This window comes from Dipodomys merriami, unplaced genomic scaffold (genome assembly GCF_024711535.1).
Source record: "Dipodomys merriami isolate MVZ:Mamm:240054 unplaced genomic scaffold, mDipMer1.0.p SCAF_409, whole genome shotgun sequence".
NCBI classification, from domain to species: Eukaryota; Metazoa; Chordata; class Mammalia; order Rodentia; family Heteromyidae; genus Dipodomys; species Dipodomys merriami.
The window spans coordinates 619,092-635,428 of NW_027205704.1; the positions used below are offsets into that span (position 1 = coordinate 619,092).

General features: G+C 58.9%; 4 protein-coding genes across 9 annotated transcripts; 1 reads left to right on the forward strand and 3 right to left on the reverse strand.

Moving 5' to 3' along the window:
* Window positions 1-85: 85 nt before the first annotated feature.
* LOC138806840 (protein phosphatase 1 regulatory subunit 14B) lies at window positions 86-2,423 on the forward strand. Its single transcript, XM_069992243.1, has 4 exons — window positions 86-621; window positions 1,635-1,718; window positions 1,951-1,983; window positions 2,079-2,423. Exons 1-4 carry the CDS (start codon window positions 364-366, stop codon window positions 2,145-2,147), a joined length of 444 nt encoding a protein of 147 aa, XP_069848344.1. The 5' UTR covers window positions 86-363; the 3' UTR covers window positions 2,148-2,423.
* A 419-nt stretch (window positions 2,424-2,842) lies between these two features.
* On the reverse strand, window positions 2,843-5,578 carry LOC138806841 (peptidyl-prolyl cis-trans isomerase FKBP2). Of its 3 annotated transcripts, XM_069992245.1 has the most exons (7): window positions 5,436-5,578; window positions 4,348-4,371; window positions 4,017-4,185; window positions 3,569-3,681; window positions 3,383-3,429; window positions 3,061-3,096; window positions 2,843-2,977 (listed from the first exon to the last, which is right to left on the reverse strand). In XM_069992245.1, the coding sequence occupies exons 3-7, from the start codon at window positions 4,179-4,181 to the stop codon at window positions 2,916-2,918; spliced, it is 423 nt and encodes a 140-aa protein (XP_069848346.1). In that variant the 5' UTR covers window positions 4,182-4,185; window positions 4,348-4,371; window positions 5,436-5,578; the 3' UTR covers window positions 2,843-2,915. The 3 variants fall into 3 exon arrangements, with proteins under 3 accessions (XP_069848346.1, XP_069848345.1, XP_069848347.1); XM_069992244.1 differs by lacking the exon at window positions 4,348-4,371 and having other exon boundaries at window positions 5,436-5,576; XM_069992246.1 differs by lacking the exons at window positions 4,348-4,371; window positions 5,436-5,578 and adding an exon at window positions 4,849-4,938.
* A 2,217-nt stretch (window positions 5,579-7,795) lies between these two features.
* LOC138806843 (vascular endothelial growth factor B) lies at window positions 7,796-11,244 on the reverse strand. Of its 2 annotated transcripts, none has more exons than XM_069992247.1 (7): window positions 10,948-11,244; window positions 10,462-10,504; window positions 9,985-10,181; window positions 9,718-9,791; window positions 9,496-9,528; window positions 9,055-9,287; window positions 7,796-8,209 (listed from the first exon to the last, which is right to left on the reverse strand). In XM_069992247.1, the coding sequence occupies exons 1-6, from the start codon at window positions 11,005-11,007 to the stop codon at window positions 9,077-9,079; spliced, it is 618 nt and encodes a 205-aa protein (XP_069848348.1). In that variant the 5' UTR covers window positions 11,008-11,244; the 3' UTR covers window positions 7,796-8,209; window positions 9,055-9,076. The 2 variants fall into 2 exon arrangements, with proteins under 2 accessions (XP_069848348.1, XP_069848349.1); XM_069992248.1 differs by having other exon boundaries at window positions 9,055-9,189; window positions 10,948-11,223.
* Window positions 11,245-11,509: 265 nt separating this feature from the next.
* On the reverse strand, window positions 11,510-16,332 carry LOC138806845 (dnaJ homolog subfamily C member 4-like). Of its 3 annotated transcripts, none has more exons than XM_069992254.1 (7): window positions 16,253-16,332; window positions 15,883-15,993; window positions 14,629-14,722; window positions 13,436-13,620; window positions 13,173-13,334; window positions 11,796-11,882; window positions 11,510-11,706 (listed from the first exon to the last, which is right to left on the reverse strand). In XM_069992254.1, exons 1-7 carry the CDS (start codon window positions 16,309-16,311, stop codon window positions 11,598-11,600), a joined length of 807 nt encoding a protein of 268 aa, XP_069848355.1. In that variant the 5' UTR covers window positions 16,312-16,332; the 3' UTR covers window positions 11,510-11,597. The 3 variants fall into 3 exon arrangements, with proteins under 3 accessions (XP_069848355.1, XP_069848354.1, XP_069848356.1); XM_069992253.1 differs by having other exon boundaries at window positions 13,173-13,337; window positions 16,253-16,331; XM_069992255.1 differs by lacking the exon at window positions 15,883-15,993 and having other exon boundaries at window positions 13,173-13,337; window positions 16,253-16,326.
* Window positions 16,333-16,337: the final 5 nt, after the last annotated feature.

The following is a 16,337-nucleotide window of genomic DNA, read 5'->3' on the forward strand; positions in this document are numbered from 1 at the left end:
GCCCTTTAAGGGGGTGTGGTCGGGGGGCGGGGGAAGAAAGCGAGACAGAGAAAGCGGCTTCGGCGGCGGCGGCGGCGGCGCGGCGGCGGCGGCGGCTCGGGCGGCGGCCGCGGGGGACAAAGGGCGGGCGGATCGGGGAGGGGGCGGGGCGCGGCCAGGCCAGGCCCGGGGGCTCCGCAGGCTGCAGCTGCCCCCGGGCGCCCCCGCCGCCGCCCGAGCCGCGGAGCCGCACGGAGCGGAGCTCCAGCGCACACCCGAGCGAGCGGGCGAGCGGGGCGGGCGGCCCGGAGCCGGCCGGCGGGCGTCCGGGAGGCGGCGGCGCAGGGAGGGGCCCGGCGCGCGCACGTGGCCCCGGCGGCCGCCATGGCGGACAGCGGCCCCGCGGGGGGCGCGGCGTTGGCAGCCCCGGCTCCCGGGCCGGGCGGTGGCGGCCCCGGGCCCCGCGTGTACTTTCAGAGCCCCCCCGGGGCCGCAGGTGAAGGCCCGGGCGGAGCGGACGACGAGGGCCCGGTGAGGCGGCAGGGGAAGGTCACCGTCAAGTACGACCGCAAGGAGCTGCGGAAGCGCCTCAACCTGGAGGAGTGGATCCTGGAGCAGCTCACGCGCCTCTACGACTGCCAGGTGCGCCCCCCGCCCCGCCCCGCCCCGCCCCGGCGCCCCGGCCCGAGGCCGCCGGTCACCCCCGCTCCGCACGCCCCGCCCCCCAGTGTGTGCTCTGTCTGGTCGAGCCTCAGCCCCAGCCTCGCTGTCCCGACCCCGCTCTCCCAGCAGTGCTCAGGTCAAGCCTGCTGTCCTCCAGACTTCCCCCAAGGGATAGCAGGCGAGGGCCGCCTCAGCCGTGGACCGAGTTCTGTCTAGCGTGCCTAGCGCCAGCTATTTAGACAGCAGTTAAAAAGCACCGTGGACTGGTTGGCGAGGGGAACCTTAAAGCGTCTGGGTTATTGTTTAATGGGCTAGCCTGAACTCCATTTTAGTGTGGGCAGGTTAGCCCGCTCTGTGGGATCAGGTCCTCCACCCAGTGACTCCTGGTTTGCTCAGATGGTGACTCAGGGCCCCCGGGGGCAGGGTGGAGGGAGGAGTGGGCTTGCCTCGCGCTACCCTGCCTAGCCTGGCCCTGGAATGCTGCTAGCCCCGAACTGGGTAGCTGTCCCCTGGGGGGAGGGGTGGTGGGCGCCCCCTCCCTCCCCAAAGCTTGGGCTCTTTGTTTCCCCTTTACCAGGCCTGGGTCCTTCCCCCTGACCCCTCACCCTTCACTTCCTCCTCACTCCCAGGAAGCTGTGACAGGTGTTTGGGGGAGGGGGCTTTGATGAGCTGGGACAGCTGGCCTCACTAGTGTACTGTGAGATGGGGGGCCCGGATGTTGGGGAGATACATCTGCTGGGTTCGCAGCCCAAGGTCCTCAGTTCTGGTTGTCTGGCACCCTGGGTGCCCACTGGCAGGGACAGGAAGCCCTCCCCCCCCCATTGGGCAATTTGCCTTGGCACAGGCCTGGTCTGTTTTCCTTCCCAGAGCAGCTGTCATCTGCTGGGCAAAGAGGGCTGGGCTGGGCTTGAGGTAGGCAGGGAACTCAGCCCAAGAGCCCTTCTGAGTACCGGGTCCTGACTCAGGCTTTGTCAACCCTCTCTCTACTCCAGGAAGAGGAGATCCCAGAGCTGGAGATCGATGTGGACGAACTCCTAGACATGGAGAGCGATGATACCCGGGCTGCCAGGGTCAAGGTGAAGTGTCTGGGCCTGGAAGCACTGCCCCTTGGAGGCGCAAGGCCTGTAGGCAGCCTTTGGTGCGGGTCAGCCAGCTGTGGGGCCTTGGGCCTCGGCCTCTCCCTTCAAAATAGGAGGTTGATGTTACACAAGTCTGTCCCCAGTGTTCAAGTTCCTTGGAGTGGGGATAGTTGATCTGTGGGCCCCATTCGTGAGAAGTTACCGTGTACTTTTCTCCCCGTCCTACCAGGAGCTGTTGGTTGACTGTTACAAACCCACTGAGGTAAGTGGTTTCCCCAGAGGGTGGTGGCCAGGTGAGCCACACTCTCCCCTGTCATCTTGGGGTCTAGTCTCCCTAACAGCCTCTTCTTTGTCTAGGCCTTCATCTCTGGCCTGCTGGACAAGATCCGGGGCATGCAGAAGCTGAGCACACCCCAGAAGAAGTAGGGGTCCCTGACCCAGGTGAACCGGATGGCGGCTCCCACAGGACAATCGCTGCCCCCTGACCTCGTAGCAACAGCAATACCAGGGAACCCTGCAGCCAGGCCTGGTGCTTTGAGCAGGGCTCCCTCTGTGCCCCTGGCCTAGGGGCATCTTCCCTTGCCCCCTCAGTTTTCCACTTTTGGGGTTTTTTATTGTTATTAAACTGATGGGACTTTTTGTGTTTTTATATTGACTCTGCGGCGCGGGCCCTTTAATAAAAGTAGGATATGCCTTTGAGCAGCTCACAGGCTTGGCTGGTCTTTTAGGGGGGACACGCTGCTTTACACATGCTGCCAGCTCAACTTCTCCCCAGGTGACTGCAGGCCTTCCTGAGGGCCGTGTAGCCATGACGATAGCCCAGCACCGGCTCCCAGACCAAGCTTTTGAAGTGGCTGGGGAGCTGGGGGTGCAGTGATGTTGTTGGCAGGCTTGAACAGTCCTGATTCCCTCTGGCCAAGGATTGCCATACCGTCAGGAAGCGAGAGGGGAGGCTGGAACTTGGGGGGGGGGGAAGGAAGGTCATTTTTCTGATGCCAGGATCAAATCTAACATACCCTTGAATGCTACAGGCAAGGGCCTTGCCAAGGGGCTCTGCCACAGCCCTGAGCTGTGGTTATAACCAAGTCTCTCAGGACCCACAAAGAACCACAGGCTCACTCTTGGGCTTGTAAGAGTTTTGTTGTTTAGAAACAGTCTGGTCCCTGATGCTCCTGTGCCCCTCCGCAACATCTGCTACAGTTCTGACCGCCGCTCGATCTTGAGAAGCTCCACTTCGAACACTAGGGTTGCTCCACCTGGATGGGAAAGTGGGGTCAGAATGGAATCTGGGCCATGGGAGAAGGATGGCTAGAGTGGGTGTATTAAGAAAAAGGGTTACCTGGGATCTTTGGAGGAGCTCCTCTCTCTCCATACCCTGTCAAAGATGCACAGAGAAACAGTGAGCTGTGGCCACGCCCACTTAGTTCAAACACCCTTTGCTGTGCCCAGGGCAACTCAAAGGCCAGAAATAAAGCAAGGGAAGGGTACCAAAGGACTGGTAAACGGCAGAGATGGGCACTGCAGCGCCTGAGCCTGTCCCTGCTGCTGGTCACAAGCCAGTCTTAGAAGGGCCATATAGCTCTAGTGACTACACCGTGAGGCTGAGGCCATGGTCACCTTCCTCAGCCATGTCCCCAGTAGCCCCAGGAAGGGATGCTCACCTAGCTCCGATGGGATCACCAGCTTCCTCTTTTCCCCTTCACACATCCTGCAGGACAATGCATGCTCACAATGTGGCAGCACCCCAGCTCCTGGTCTCCCTGCCCCCCTCTGGGGTTTGCCACAAGTCACTTCCTGGACCACAGCCATGCATGCTCCAGCCCTGCCCCCACCTCACCCTGACTTACCCCAGCAGCCCCTGGTCCCAGCCCTTGATGACCTGGCCGGTGCCAAGGGAGAACACAAAGGGCTGGTTCTGGGGTAAGCTGCTGTCAAACTCTGTCCCATCTTCCAGCTTTCCCTGTAGGGCCAGGAGAAGGCTAGTAAGGAGGGGGCGCTTCACCCTTGGGCCCCCTCACCCAGCGGCTCTCCCCATCAAATTGATCCCCACAGCATTGACTGTGGCCCTTGTCCTTGAAGGGGACATAGCCTTGGGTACAGTTATTGCCTGCTCATGCCCGGCTGGGGAGTGGACAATTAAAGAGCAGAGGAGAATCATGAAAATAGGCTTAAGAGGCGATGAGGGGGCTTGTTCAAGGTCACTCACACACCTGGTCTAGGGGAGAAGCTAAGCTGCCAAGGCACTTCTGGTTCCCAGAAGCTCCACCCACCCAGGAAGCTCCGCCCCTCACCCACCGTGTAGTGCATGTGCAAGACGTCTCCCTTTCGCGATTTGATGGGACAGTGGTCCACTCGCTTCTTGACCCCGATCTGCAGCTTCCGTTTGCCCTCGGCGCCCGCGGCTGTGGCCAGGGCGCTCAGGCAGATGGACAGTACTGTCAGGACCCAGCTCAGCCTCATGTCTCTGCGGGCATAGACCCCGACCAACCGACCGGGAGGAGGCAGGGAAGGCTTGGAACAAGGGCAAGTGCCAGGAGGTTGCCACCCCCAATCATAGCTTGCCTGCCCCTAGAGATCCCCGCCCCGGTCACCACCCTCTTCCCCCGGGCTCCGCGGCCACACTTACCAGTCCAGGGAGAAGGGGGCTTGGCTGAGGACCCCAGCAGCGAGGGGAGGGGGTCAGGGGAGGCCACAGCAGCCAGGGCCCCGCCCCTCTGCTCACCCCCACAGCTTCCCTTTGCCTCCCTCCCTGCCCCCACCTCTGAGACTCCTCAGTTTCCACCAGTCCCTTTACGCAAAGTCCAGACCCTATCTGACTGCACAGGAGTTGCCCCGACCGAGCGGCCCCATTCGCGCCACACCCAGCTGCCCCCGGCCCAGCAGACCCACACCTCTGCGGCAGCTGCAGGGGGCCGGCCCCGAGGCACCCACACGTCCCCGCTAGGCGGCTCCGGGGAGCCCCGATCCTCTGGAGGTACCCCCCAGCCCGGCCCCGTGCCACCACCGGGGGCGCCGCCCCAACTCTGAGCCCTTGGGGGCCTCCGGGGCACCCAGATGGGCCCCGAGTCCGCGGGCCGCCGAGACCGCTCCACCCACACCACCTCTCCAGGTGGAGTTCGAGGCCTACCGCGTCCCCAGGCCCGGCCACCGCGGAGACCGCCCCCGCGTGGACGTCCCTGGCCATTACTCTGGCTTAGCCCCGGGCTTGAATCCTTGGCTCCGCCTTCCAGGGGACAGAATTCCGCCCCCGACTCCGAAGCTCCGCCCCCTGCAGAACCGTCCTTTTCCTGGGTTGGAGCCACCACCGGCTGAAGCCCCGCCCCCAGCGCTTGGGCGCCGGCCCCCTCGCTTTCCAAACCCGAGGCCCCGCCTCCCACCGACTCCAGCCCCGCCTCCAAGCTCCAGGCTCCACCCCCAGGCCTCCCTAGCCCCGCCCCCGGCCGTCGAGCCCCGCCTTCTACCGGCTCCCGCTCTGAGGTCCGGTCCGCCTGTGTTTCGCGTCCCGCCCCGAGTCCCAGGGCTCCGCCCCGTGCGGCGTGAGAACCCACCCCTTGCGGCATCTCCGGACAGCGCCGACCCCGGCCCCCCCAATTCCTGCGCCTCTTAGCCCTCGTTTACACGCCGAGCCACGGCCCGCTTCTGCCCGGCCAGAGCCAGCCTGCCCTCCTACATGCGCCCCGGCTCCCCCCGGCCCGGGCTGTGGCCCCCGCTCACCTCCTCGCCGCGCCCCCGGAGCCAACCCAGGTCGTGCGGCCACCTCTGCGCAGGCGCGTTCCGGTCGCTACAGGCCGGGCCACGCCGCCCTCTCTTATTGGACAGTGCGAAACCCGCCGCTACCCGCTCCTGGCGCGGCTTCTCCTTCGGCCCCGCCTCCCGGGTAGGCACGTGCGCATTGCGCCACTTCCGGCGGAGGGGTCACTCGTGGAGTTTGGTGAAAGTGACTTCCGAAAGCGCCAAAGGCACTTCCGCCCGAGGTGACGTTCCGGTCGGGCTACGTGGGCTCCTGGAGCGGGTCTTGAGGGGCCATTTCATGCCGCTCCTGACCCCTCAGCAGTCCCGTTGCAGGGCTCGCGCGGGTTTGAAAGGCCGCTGCGAGTTAGTTGCCTGGTGTGACCTTGAGCCAGCTCTTCCCTTGCTAGGGGGGCTCGGGGACACCCGCGGCGAGACTCCGCGCGGCGCTTCCCTCCTCCCTCCGGCGGCTCGCTGGCCGCGTGGGCCCGTCCCCTCACCTCGCTTGCAGGATTCCTTGCAAGTATCCCGACACCCCGCAGTGTGCCCAGTGTGGAAATCTTGATAGACATCTAAGGAACCTGCAGCTGATTGGCAGCTAAACGTTGGTTGAGTGTTAGGGAAACAGCTGACTTGAGGCCAAGTCCAAGGGCCAGTTCGCTCTCTGCACCTATTTCCTTTCTTGTTTTTTGTGCCAGTTGTTGGACTTGAACTTGAGACCTGGGCACTATCTCTGAGCTTTTGTGCTCAAGGGTAGTGCCTTACCACTTGAGCTACAGCTCCACTCAGGCTTTCTTGATACTTAATTGGAGGTAAGAGTTTCATAGGCATATCTGACAGGCTAGCTTCAAACCATGATCCTTACATCTCAGCTTCCCAAGTAGCTAGGATTACAATGGCACCCACCTTCCATTTCTTTGATTGATAAAGGAAGATAATCACAACACTGAGCTCAGAACTGAATTAGAGCTGATCTCTGAGGTGCATGGGAAGCACTGTGCATCACTGTGAGTGCCAAGGAGGCTCAGAGTTAGTGGCCCTAGGGCTTTAACCCTCATCTCTCAGACCACGGCTCCCTCACTGACATGATGGCTGAGACCACTAAGAAGTAAGGATCGCGGGCTGAGAATGTGGCTTAGTGGTAGAGTGCTTGCCTAGCATGCCTAGCATGAAGCCCTGGGTTCAGTTCCTCAGTACCACTTAAACAGAAAAAGCCAGAAGTGGCACTATGGCTCAGGTGGTAGTGTGCTAGCCTGAGCAAAAAGAAGCTCAGAGTCAGTGCCCAAGCCCTGAGTTCAAGTCCCAGGACTGGTAAATAAATAAATAGTAACAATTGAGGCCGGGAATGTGGGCTTAGTGGGAGAATGCTTGCCTAGCATGCATGAAGCCCTGGATTCAATTCCTTAGGAACACATAAACATAAAAAGCTGGAAGTGGTGCTGTGGCCCAAGGGGTAGAGTGCTAGCCTTGAGCAAAAGAAGTTCAGGGACAGTGGCCAGGCCCTGAGTTCAAGCCCCAGGACTGGCAAAAAAAAATCCACAAAACACTAAAACAATGATCACCATCGGGAATTCTTGCCTTGGCATACCATTATGTACAACACCACACCTTGCACCTTCTGATTCAGTTCCTCAGAGAACACCTCCATTGAGGTGGCTACTTGGGGTCACTTCTCCTACATGGCATACCTCAGCAGTGTGATGTGCTGGGGAAAAGTGGACATGAAGCTTGGATCAGATAGGTCAGGAGATGTGAGATACTCTGAGGTGAAGACTTTATGGGTTTTAGGGAGAACTTGTCTACGATACCACTTCCACCAACCACAGATCTTTGATAGTTCTCTTTTAGAGAGGCAGGGTTCAGGGGGACAGGGTAGGTGTGCCCTAGAGCCCCACTGTGGGGAGTCAAAGTGTTGCTTGGCAGGGGAAATAAGTATTCCTATTCCCATCTACTATGTGAAAACACTTCACACTTTGTCTGCAGCACAGTGACCCCTACCACAGCAAAGGTGTATATATGCAAACAAGCGCTAAAAGACAAGGGCAGTGGGAATTAAGGGTCACACAGGGCAGATCTGGGATCCACCTCAAGGTCATTGCCCCTATCAGGCAAATTCCTTGTAATGGGTAGGAGAATGGGAGGAGGGATGGGGGCAGGGGGAGCAGCTGTAAGAGTTGAGGTGTGATGATCGGTGGGTTGGCATGGGATCTGCTCTGGTGCCTTTGGGGGCCCAGCAAGGGCGGGAAGACAGCTCCTGGGCTAAGCAGTTGGTGCAGATATCCTGCCCAAACTAGCCAGCCCAGCCAGCCTGAACAGTGGCAAACAGTAACACAGGCAGGAAAAGCTCCTTCTAGCTCTTTTATCAGGGACAAGGAGGTCACAGTTTTCATACCAAAGCCCAAATGTGCAGCGGTTTGGGGTCTTTGTAGTGAGGCGATGCGGGAGCCAGTTGTTAAACTCAGGTGCACAGGGTGTGGTTAAAGACCGAGAGCACCTGTTCCCCTAAGCTGGAACGTGAGCTCTCTTGCTGCTGTCATGGCTCATCAATTCCGTTAGTTGGCAGCCTCAGAAGATGAAGGGCAGATGGTAGGAGAGCACTCTGAGAGGCCCAAGTCCTGGAACAAGTTCCATCGAGGCCAAGGTCTTGGAGCTAGGGTCTTCTCCCCAGGTTCCCCACTCTTGTCCAAATGGGGTGAGGCTGAGGAAAGTGGCCCTGCTGAGTCTGAAAAGCAATGTGTCACCTTCGCAGCTTCCGGCACCTGGGGAAGGCAGAAAGGGATCTGTTCATGATTGGCTGGAGCTCAGCCCACAGACCTTGGGGGAGTGGGGGACAATGAGGATGCATGCACACCCATGTGAGCATGCTGGTACTGAGGCCTGAGCTCAGGGTCTCAAGCTCTGAGTTGGCTTGGTTCTGCCTCCACTTCCAGCTATTTACTGGTCAATTGAAATTTGGTTTGTCTGCCCAGGCTGGCTTGAACTAAGATTCTCAGATCTCAGCCTCTGCAGTAGCTAGGATTATAGGTGTGAGCCACATGTGTCCAGCTCCCCAGCTCCTTTTGACACACTTCCTTGTTGCCCCATTTCTCTTCACACCCTGGGAAAGCCCCACTGGCTTGGCCATCTAATGTCATCCATGGCCGCTCTAGTGGTGAGAAAACTGCAGAGAGTCTTCTCCGATATATTTCTGGTCTCTCAAAGTCCATACAGAAAAGCAAACACCAGGGGCTTCTGGGAAGGCCCTGAGCTCAGCGAATCAGGAAAACTCTTCCTCAGTTCCATTCCAGGCAGATATGACTTCATCCACAGGATGGCTGACTGCTCAGAGAGCCATCAGCTGCCCCACCTCGGCACCAGGCATGCTCCGCTGTTATCATCTCTCTCTCTCTCTCTCTCTCTCTCTCTCTCACCTGATTCCCGCATTCGACTGTAAGCTGTGTTGATACAGATCTCCATGCCAACAGACACTTGGGGAAATGTTTGTTCGACACTTTCGGCAGCTTCCCCTTTCCTGGCCCTTCTCCCACTGGCAGGCTCACCTGGACCTGCTCCAGAACGCAGCCCTGATGTCTTCCCAAAGCAGTGCCACCCACAAACTCCTCACCTGCACGTGTCTGGGTTGAGCTCTAAGCCCCGCCCTTGGCAACGGAGGAAGCTGCGGCGTCGGCAGCGGCAGCGACAGGTCCGGGGATCAGGGCGCTGGCGGCGCTGGATGCAGCGCGGGCAGAGGGTCCTGGGGCTGGAGTGGGATGAGTGGTGTCAGCTGGGGTGGGTGCTCCAGGGGCAGAATCCCAGCCCAGAACTGAGCGGGGCTGGGGACGGTGGGCAGTGGCAGCCCTAGGAGGAGAAGCAACATGTCTGGGGCAGGAAGGAAGAGTCTTCCCAGGAGCTGGGACCAGGACAGAATGTACAGATTTGGGGAACAGAGGAGAAAGAGAAGAAGAACCAGGATCTTGCCTCTCTCGTGTGACCCTGGGCCCATCCACACCTTCTATCTGGTTCTACACATCCAGGTTATATCTCTGCAGGAACCCCAAATACTCACCTGTCAGGCTTCACCACATTCTTTTTTTTTGGTCTAAAAAGTAAGAGATAGAGACAAAGAAGAGAAAGATCAAGAGATCCACACATCCCACTGTCTTGTCCCAGATCCCAGGCCTACCTCTGGCTCTACTCCTAGAAACCTGGCCCACAGTGCAGTGAACCCCAAGCCCCCCCCACCCCACGCCTAGACTCTGCAAGCTCAGAGGTTGGGCCTGGCTGGCACCTGCATTCACATTCGCTGTGCTCCTCCAGGGACATCTCCCCCAGCTGACTGCTTGGGTACCGGATCATGAGGATCTGTGCTCGGGAGAAGAATGGGGAGACACAATGAGGGGGGTATGGGGCAATAGGGACAGAGAGCAAGGGGTGCTCCATAGGCTACAGGGAAACCAGCTCAGCTAACAGCCTTCCATGCTCTAGTCTCTGGGCTGGCCCAGTCCCCAGAGTACCAGTGTCCCCTCAACTTGCTTGTCCCTTCTGCTCCCCGTACCTGCATTCGGACTTGGTGCTGCCCAGTGGGCACGCACTCCAGGCCATCGTCAGGGCAGCAGCCACCGCAGCGCTGCACAGTCACACAGCTGGGCACCAGTTGTTTGGCCACCGTACCCATGAACTCTGTAGCCAGGGGCACCACCACCTCCCTCGGCTGGCAGGTGGCTCGGGCATACACATCTATCCATGACACCACTGGGGGCAGATCGATCAGGAAGGGTTAAACGCCAACTGGGTTTCCCAAAGCTATCCTCCCCTGTCCCCTGTCCCAGCCACCTTCTACTAATGCCTGCTCCTGTCTGCCACAGTCTTGTTTGTCTAGAACCCAGTACCATTCTTTCTGCCTCAATTTCTTCCTCTGTGAAATGGACATCATACAAGGGAGCTATGATCACACCAGATGATGGCCATAACATCCAGGCATGTGGAAAACCCTCTCAGTAGTGGCTGGTGCGAAACTATTGTTAAGTGTTACCTTTCTTCTGGTGGCCAGTGGCATCCGGCTGGGAGATGGGGGCCTGTGGGAGAGAAGAGACCTGGACCCAGGGTCTGGCTCTCGGGGTGTCCTAGGGCTCTGCCCTTGAGTCAGGAGGAGCCCTCACTTTCTCTCCCCCCACCCTTCTCCCCCAGCCCCAGCTCTAGCTTTATCTGTCCTCTGCTGGCCGCAGACCCACCAGGCAAGCTGTGAGGCTGGGGGGCTGGGCTTGTTCAGAGACCCCAGGTCAGGAATGGACAGTCCTGGGGATACTGAGGCAGCAGCTCCGCCCCGCCTCCGGGGGAGGGGGGACTAGGTTGGGGCGCGGGAGTGGCGCGGGGCTGGGCTGGCGGGCGGGCACGCAAGAGCACCTCCCGGGGGATGCCCGGCCCGGTGGGGCCTCCGAGGGCCAGGCCGGCACTTCCTCCAACCTTGAGAGGGCACGGCGCGCGGGCACGGAGCGCACGGCGGGCGGCACGCACGTACCTGGGCGGGGGCCAGCTGCAGGAGCGCGGCGAGCAGCAGGCGGCGGAGCAGGGGGCCCATGGCGCCCGCGGGGGCCGCGCGCCGGGGGCGCCCGCATCGCCCTAGCCCGGCGGCGCGGGGGGCGGCGGCAGCCAGAGCCCCATGGCGCGGGCCCGGGCGCGGCGGGCGGGGGCCGGGCGCGGGGCGCGGCTGCTCCGCGGCCCCCTCCCGAGCCCTGGGCGCAGGCAGCGCAGCGCAGCGCAGCGGCGGCGGCCGCCGGAGGAGCGGGGCGGGCGGGCGGCCGGCGGCGGCGGCGGCGGCGGCGGCGGCGGGCGGCGGGGACGACGGGGGCGGCGGGGGGCCGGGCCCGGGCTGGCGGGCGGGCGGCTCATGTGACCCACATGCGCTCCTCACCGGGCGGCGGGCGGGGGCGGGGCGCGGAGCCCCGGCCCCGCCCCCTCCGCGCGGCCCCGCCCCTCCGCGCGCCCCCTCCCGCGTGCCCCCTGCCCGCCGCCGCCGCCCTGGGGGAAGGGGACGCGCTCCCAGGGGCCCGAGGGCCCTGAAGAAAGTGGCCAGTCCGGAGTCTGAGAAATCAACTTTATTGCACCCATTGTGGGGAGCAGGCAGCAAGGAGGGGGGCACACTGCAGGCCCCCCCCCGCGGCGAAGCCCTCAGGAGCTGGTGCCCGGGGGCATGATCCCCGGGGCTGGGGCAGGCCCGGAGGCCGACGGCTGCTGTTGGCTCTGCAGGCGCTCCTGCTGGAGCGGGGCTCTCTTGGCCCTGGAAGAGAGCGTGTGGGAGGTCAGGACCGGGTTGGAGGAGGAGGTCGGGCCTGGACAGGGAGCAAGGGCAGCGCACAGGAGACAGACCTGGCCCTGGCTCGGGTGTCATTGTAGATGGCTGTGATGATCCGATCCTTTTCATCCATGAAATTCCGGTGTACCTGCTCCAACTTCCTGCAAAGCGGGTGCTGCTAACCCCAGTGACTCCAGGATCTGGAGTCTCACAACTTCACATCTGTGGGGACCTTGGCCTAACAGCGGCTGTGATAGGTGGGGAGAGGGCCCCAAAGCCTCAGCTGGCCTGCTCAAGCTTGGTGAGCTGTTCTGAACAGGGGATGAGGAGACGAGGAAGGGCTGTGCAGCTAACATTGTTAACTGAACTAGGAAGTTGCTGGCAGTGGGCACAGGCCTCAAGTAGAAAATTTTATGCACAGGTAAGAGAGTCAGGTGACACCAACTACCAAATGAGGACTATGGCTTGATGGAGAGGCTCTATTCCAATGTATTTGTTTCTTGTGCAACATTGTGTGTCCCTGTAGTGAGACCTCCTGTTCTCCCCTGGCTTTTTTGCTTAAGGCTACACTTGAGTCACATCTTCACTTCTTGCTTTTTGCAAGAAGTTAAGAGTCTCAGAATTGGCTTTGAACCAGGACCCTCAGATCTCCACCTCCTAAGTAGCTAGAATTACAGATGTGAGCTACTGGCACCTGGCTTCTTGTGCATCATTCAGATTGGCTCCAGCTCTTTGGCAGCCAGCACCAAAGACTTATATTCAAATTATGAAGAAGAGGAAATTATCTATCTGGGTGTTTTTTTGCTTCTTGTTTTTGTGTTTGTTGTTTTTTTACCAGTCCTGGGGCTTGACCTCAAGGCTTGGGCACTGTTATTTTGCTCAAGGCTATCATTCTACCACGTGAGCCACAGTGCCATTTCTGGCTTTTTCTGTTTAAGTAGTACTGAGGAATTGAACCCAGGGCTTCATGCATGCTAGGCAAGTACTTTACCACTAAGCCACATTTCTAGCCCTCTAGTGTTTTTTTGTTTTTCTCGATCATGGGGCTTGAACTCAGGGCCTGGGTGCTGTCTCTGAGCTTTTCTGCTCAAGGCTAGTACTTGGGTGTTCTGGTGGTTAACTGGAGATAATAAGAGTCTCTTGGACTTTCATGCCTGGCCTGACTTTGAACAGCAATCCTCAGATCTCAGCCTTCTAAGTAACTAGGATTATGGGCATGAGCCACCAGCAGCTGGCTTTTTGTTTTGTTTTTGAGGGCAGCACATCTTGTCTAGCTCTTTCCAAAACGCTGCCTTACTCATAAAGAAAAGGCTCTAGAGATCAATTTCACAAAATTCTTAGCTTGGGAGACAAGCATGCAGACTATGGAGTGTCATGGCTGGCTGACCTTTCTAGGTGTCACCCACCCTCCTACCCTATCTGCCCACCCCCTCAGGGAGGACAGTACTCACTTGAAGGCAATATAGTGCAGGCCCATGCCTGCCAGCATGAACAGGAGGCAGTACCCCAGCACCTGCTGGTTGTTTTTCTGTTGTTGCTGCCTTGACTCAGGCCCCTGTGGCCTCACATGGTGAAATTGGGCCCAGTATTGTGCATTGGGGGGTTCCCAGGAGCTACTGGAAAACAAAAGGGACAACATGGACATGAGGCTCTAAGAGCCTCCCAGAGCCTGGGGGGTGGGTGCCAGCAGGGTGTTGGGACAGGACCACTGTACCTGTGTGTGTATTGGGAAGATCTGGAATGGGCTGTGGTTCCTGGAGTTGTGCAGGAGCTGGCAGAGCGAAGCTGTTGATCGTAGCTACGACGGCTCTCCTTACGGCTGAGCACATGGTATGCCTCATTTAGTTCCACAAAACGGCTATGCAGGGTGGGGTTCCCTGGATCTCGGTCTGGATGTAACTGAGGTAGGACAGGGGTCCTCTTATCTCCCTTTCTATGTTTTTCCAGAACCCTTCTTGATGATGTCTACCCACAAGAGTTCACAGTACCCCCAAAGTCCTACCTGGGCAGTGACCCTCACACTCAGGCCTGCTTATTCCCCTCCAGGAGGCCAGAAATACAGATATCTGCCCACTACCCTTCAAGCCCCGCCCACCGCCAGCCTCCTGTTCTCTCTCTCCATATGCCCTGGTCCATGTTTCTCAAGAGCAGATAGACAGGTCAAGAAAACCAAGCCTAAAGATGGACACTAGTGGCTCTCACCTGTAATCCTGTTTATACAGGAGGCTGAGAGTTGAGTTTCACAGTCAAAGCCAACCAGGGCAGGAAAGTCTGTGACTTCCATCTCCAGTTAACCACCAGAAAACCAGAAGTGGCACTATGGCTCAAAGTGGTAGAATGCTAGCCTTGAGCAAAAGAGCTTCAGAACAGTGCCCAGGCCGAGTTCAACATACAACACACAAAAAGAAAACAAAGCCAAACCAGAACACAGTGGGTTCCACCTGTAATCCTAGCTACTCAGGAGGTTGACTGAGATCTGAAGACTGAGGTTCAAAGCCAGTCCAGGCAGGAAAATCCAAGAGTCTCCTATCTCCAATTAACCACACACAAAAAAAGGTGGAGTAGAGGTGTGATTTAAGTGGTGTAGTGCCAGCCTTGAGCAAAAAAGCTAAAACATAATACTCAGGCCCTGAGTTCAAGCCTCAGAACTAGCACAAAAAAAAAAAGAAAAGAAGAAGAGAGGGAGAGAGACAGAGACAGAGAGAAACAGACAGAGAGAGAGGAAAGCTAGCACATCCAGCAGGATCTCTGGTCTGTTCCCCAAGCCTTTCCTCCTTTCTCATCCCCATGCAGGCTGAAGGAAGGGATATGACAGAGACACATGTCAGCTTCTGTGGACTTGGGCTGCTCCCTACCCATCTGGCTCAGGTTTCTGCTTCCTCCCTCCCCACCTTGGAAGCACTGTACCTCCTTGGACTTGATGAAGAAAGCTCTTTTAACTTCTTCAGCACTGGCACCAGGATCCACGCCCAACAATTCATAATAATTACTGGGCCCAGACCTATGGAGAGAGACCCAAACCAGCAGAGGCTGAGGGAACCCATAGAGAACCCCTGCTATCCTCTTCCAACCTCCCTGGACCTCACCCTCCACCTCCACCACCAGCTCAGGAGAGGCTGTTAGTCCCAAGACAGACCTGGCCCCAAATCATCTATCCCTTTGGGGGTTATCTCAGGACTGATTCAGATCAGAACTCAAAGTGTCATCCTCAGACCCTTGTACTACCACCAGAAAAGCTTGTTTAAAACAGCAGATTGAGCTGGGAATGTGGCTTAGTAGTAGAATGCTTGCCTAGCATGCATGAAGCCCTGGGTTCAATTCTTCAGGGATTTCAGGGACCAGAGCTCAAGCCTCATGAGACCACAAAAACAAAAACAAACCCCCCCAGCAGATCTCCTGAACTAGGGATGTAGTTGAGTGGTACAACTCCTGTTGGGCATTAGTGAATCCCCAAGTACAACCCAAACACTGCAAAAGAACAAAAAGTAAAAGCAACAGATTCCCAGGTGGCTGGTGCTTTTAGTTCCAGTTAGTTGGAAACTGAGACAGGAAAATCTCATGAGCCTGGAGGCCAGCCTGGCTGGCCTGTGAACTCTTTCGTGTTCAAGAAAGGCCTAGGGATCTGCATCTTTTTCTTTCTTTTCTCTTTTCTCTCCTTGTCCTGGGGCTTGAACTCAGGGCCTGGGCACCATCCCTGAGCTTCTTTTGCTCAAGGCTACCATTCTATCACTTGAGCCACATAGCCACTTCCGGATTTTTCTGGTTAGTGATGAGGAATTGAACTCAGGGCTTCATGCATGCTAGACAAGCACTCTACCACTAAGCCACATTTCCAGTCTGAATCTGCATCTCTGTACCCAACTTCCCCCAGGGAGTTATGCGGAGATGCTTGACAGACCCCAGTTCATGAAATTTCTGATCTGCCACTTAACCTACTGTCTGTCCTTGGGGTCATCTCTCAAAGCTCCAGTGTCCTCGCCTGTGCCGGGGAGTGTTACCCAAGACAAGCCTACAAAGCAGGTGAGGCTGAGTGCCGAGCCCATGGCTCCCTCGGCTCCGTCGGCACGCAGAGCAGAGCCTAGGATGGGCTGGGCAGGGCAGGGCTAAGCCTGGATGGCCCCACAGAACCCCCCTGACCCTCGGGCCCGGCCCTGCACTCACCGCTGCCCGGCGGCCGCTGCGAGGGCCCGGGTGGGAGGGTGGCAGGGCCACGGCCGGCACAGGCGCAGGGGCAGCAGGGGCCACAGGGGCGGCATGGCGGCGGGCGCGCAGCTGGGGAGAGGAGGCCGCTAAGAGGGGCGCCTGAGACCAGGTCGGGCCAGGCCTGATGCGCTCCGGGGCCCGGGACAGAGGACAGCAGTGTGGCCCAGGGACGGCCGCTTTTCTCAGGTTCATACTGGCTAATCAGACCCAGCCGTCCCCCTCCCTCCCACTGACCAGGACCCGGGACGCCCCTCCTCACCCCCAGGCTTTTGGGGGTGGTGGGCGAAGGAGGAGCCAGAACCAAGCCCCGCCCCTCCCCCCCACTCACAGACTCCGAGGTCGCCGCCATTTCCCGGGGCAACATAGGCCCCGCCCTCCCGTTTTCATTGGCTTAGATGTCAGTTCAGACCACG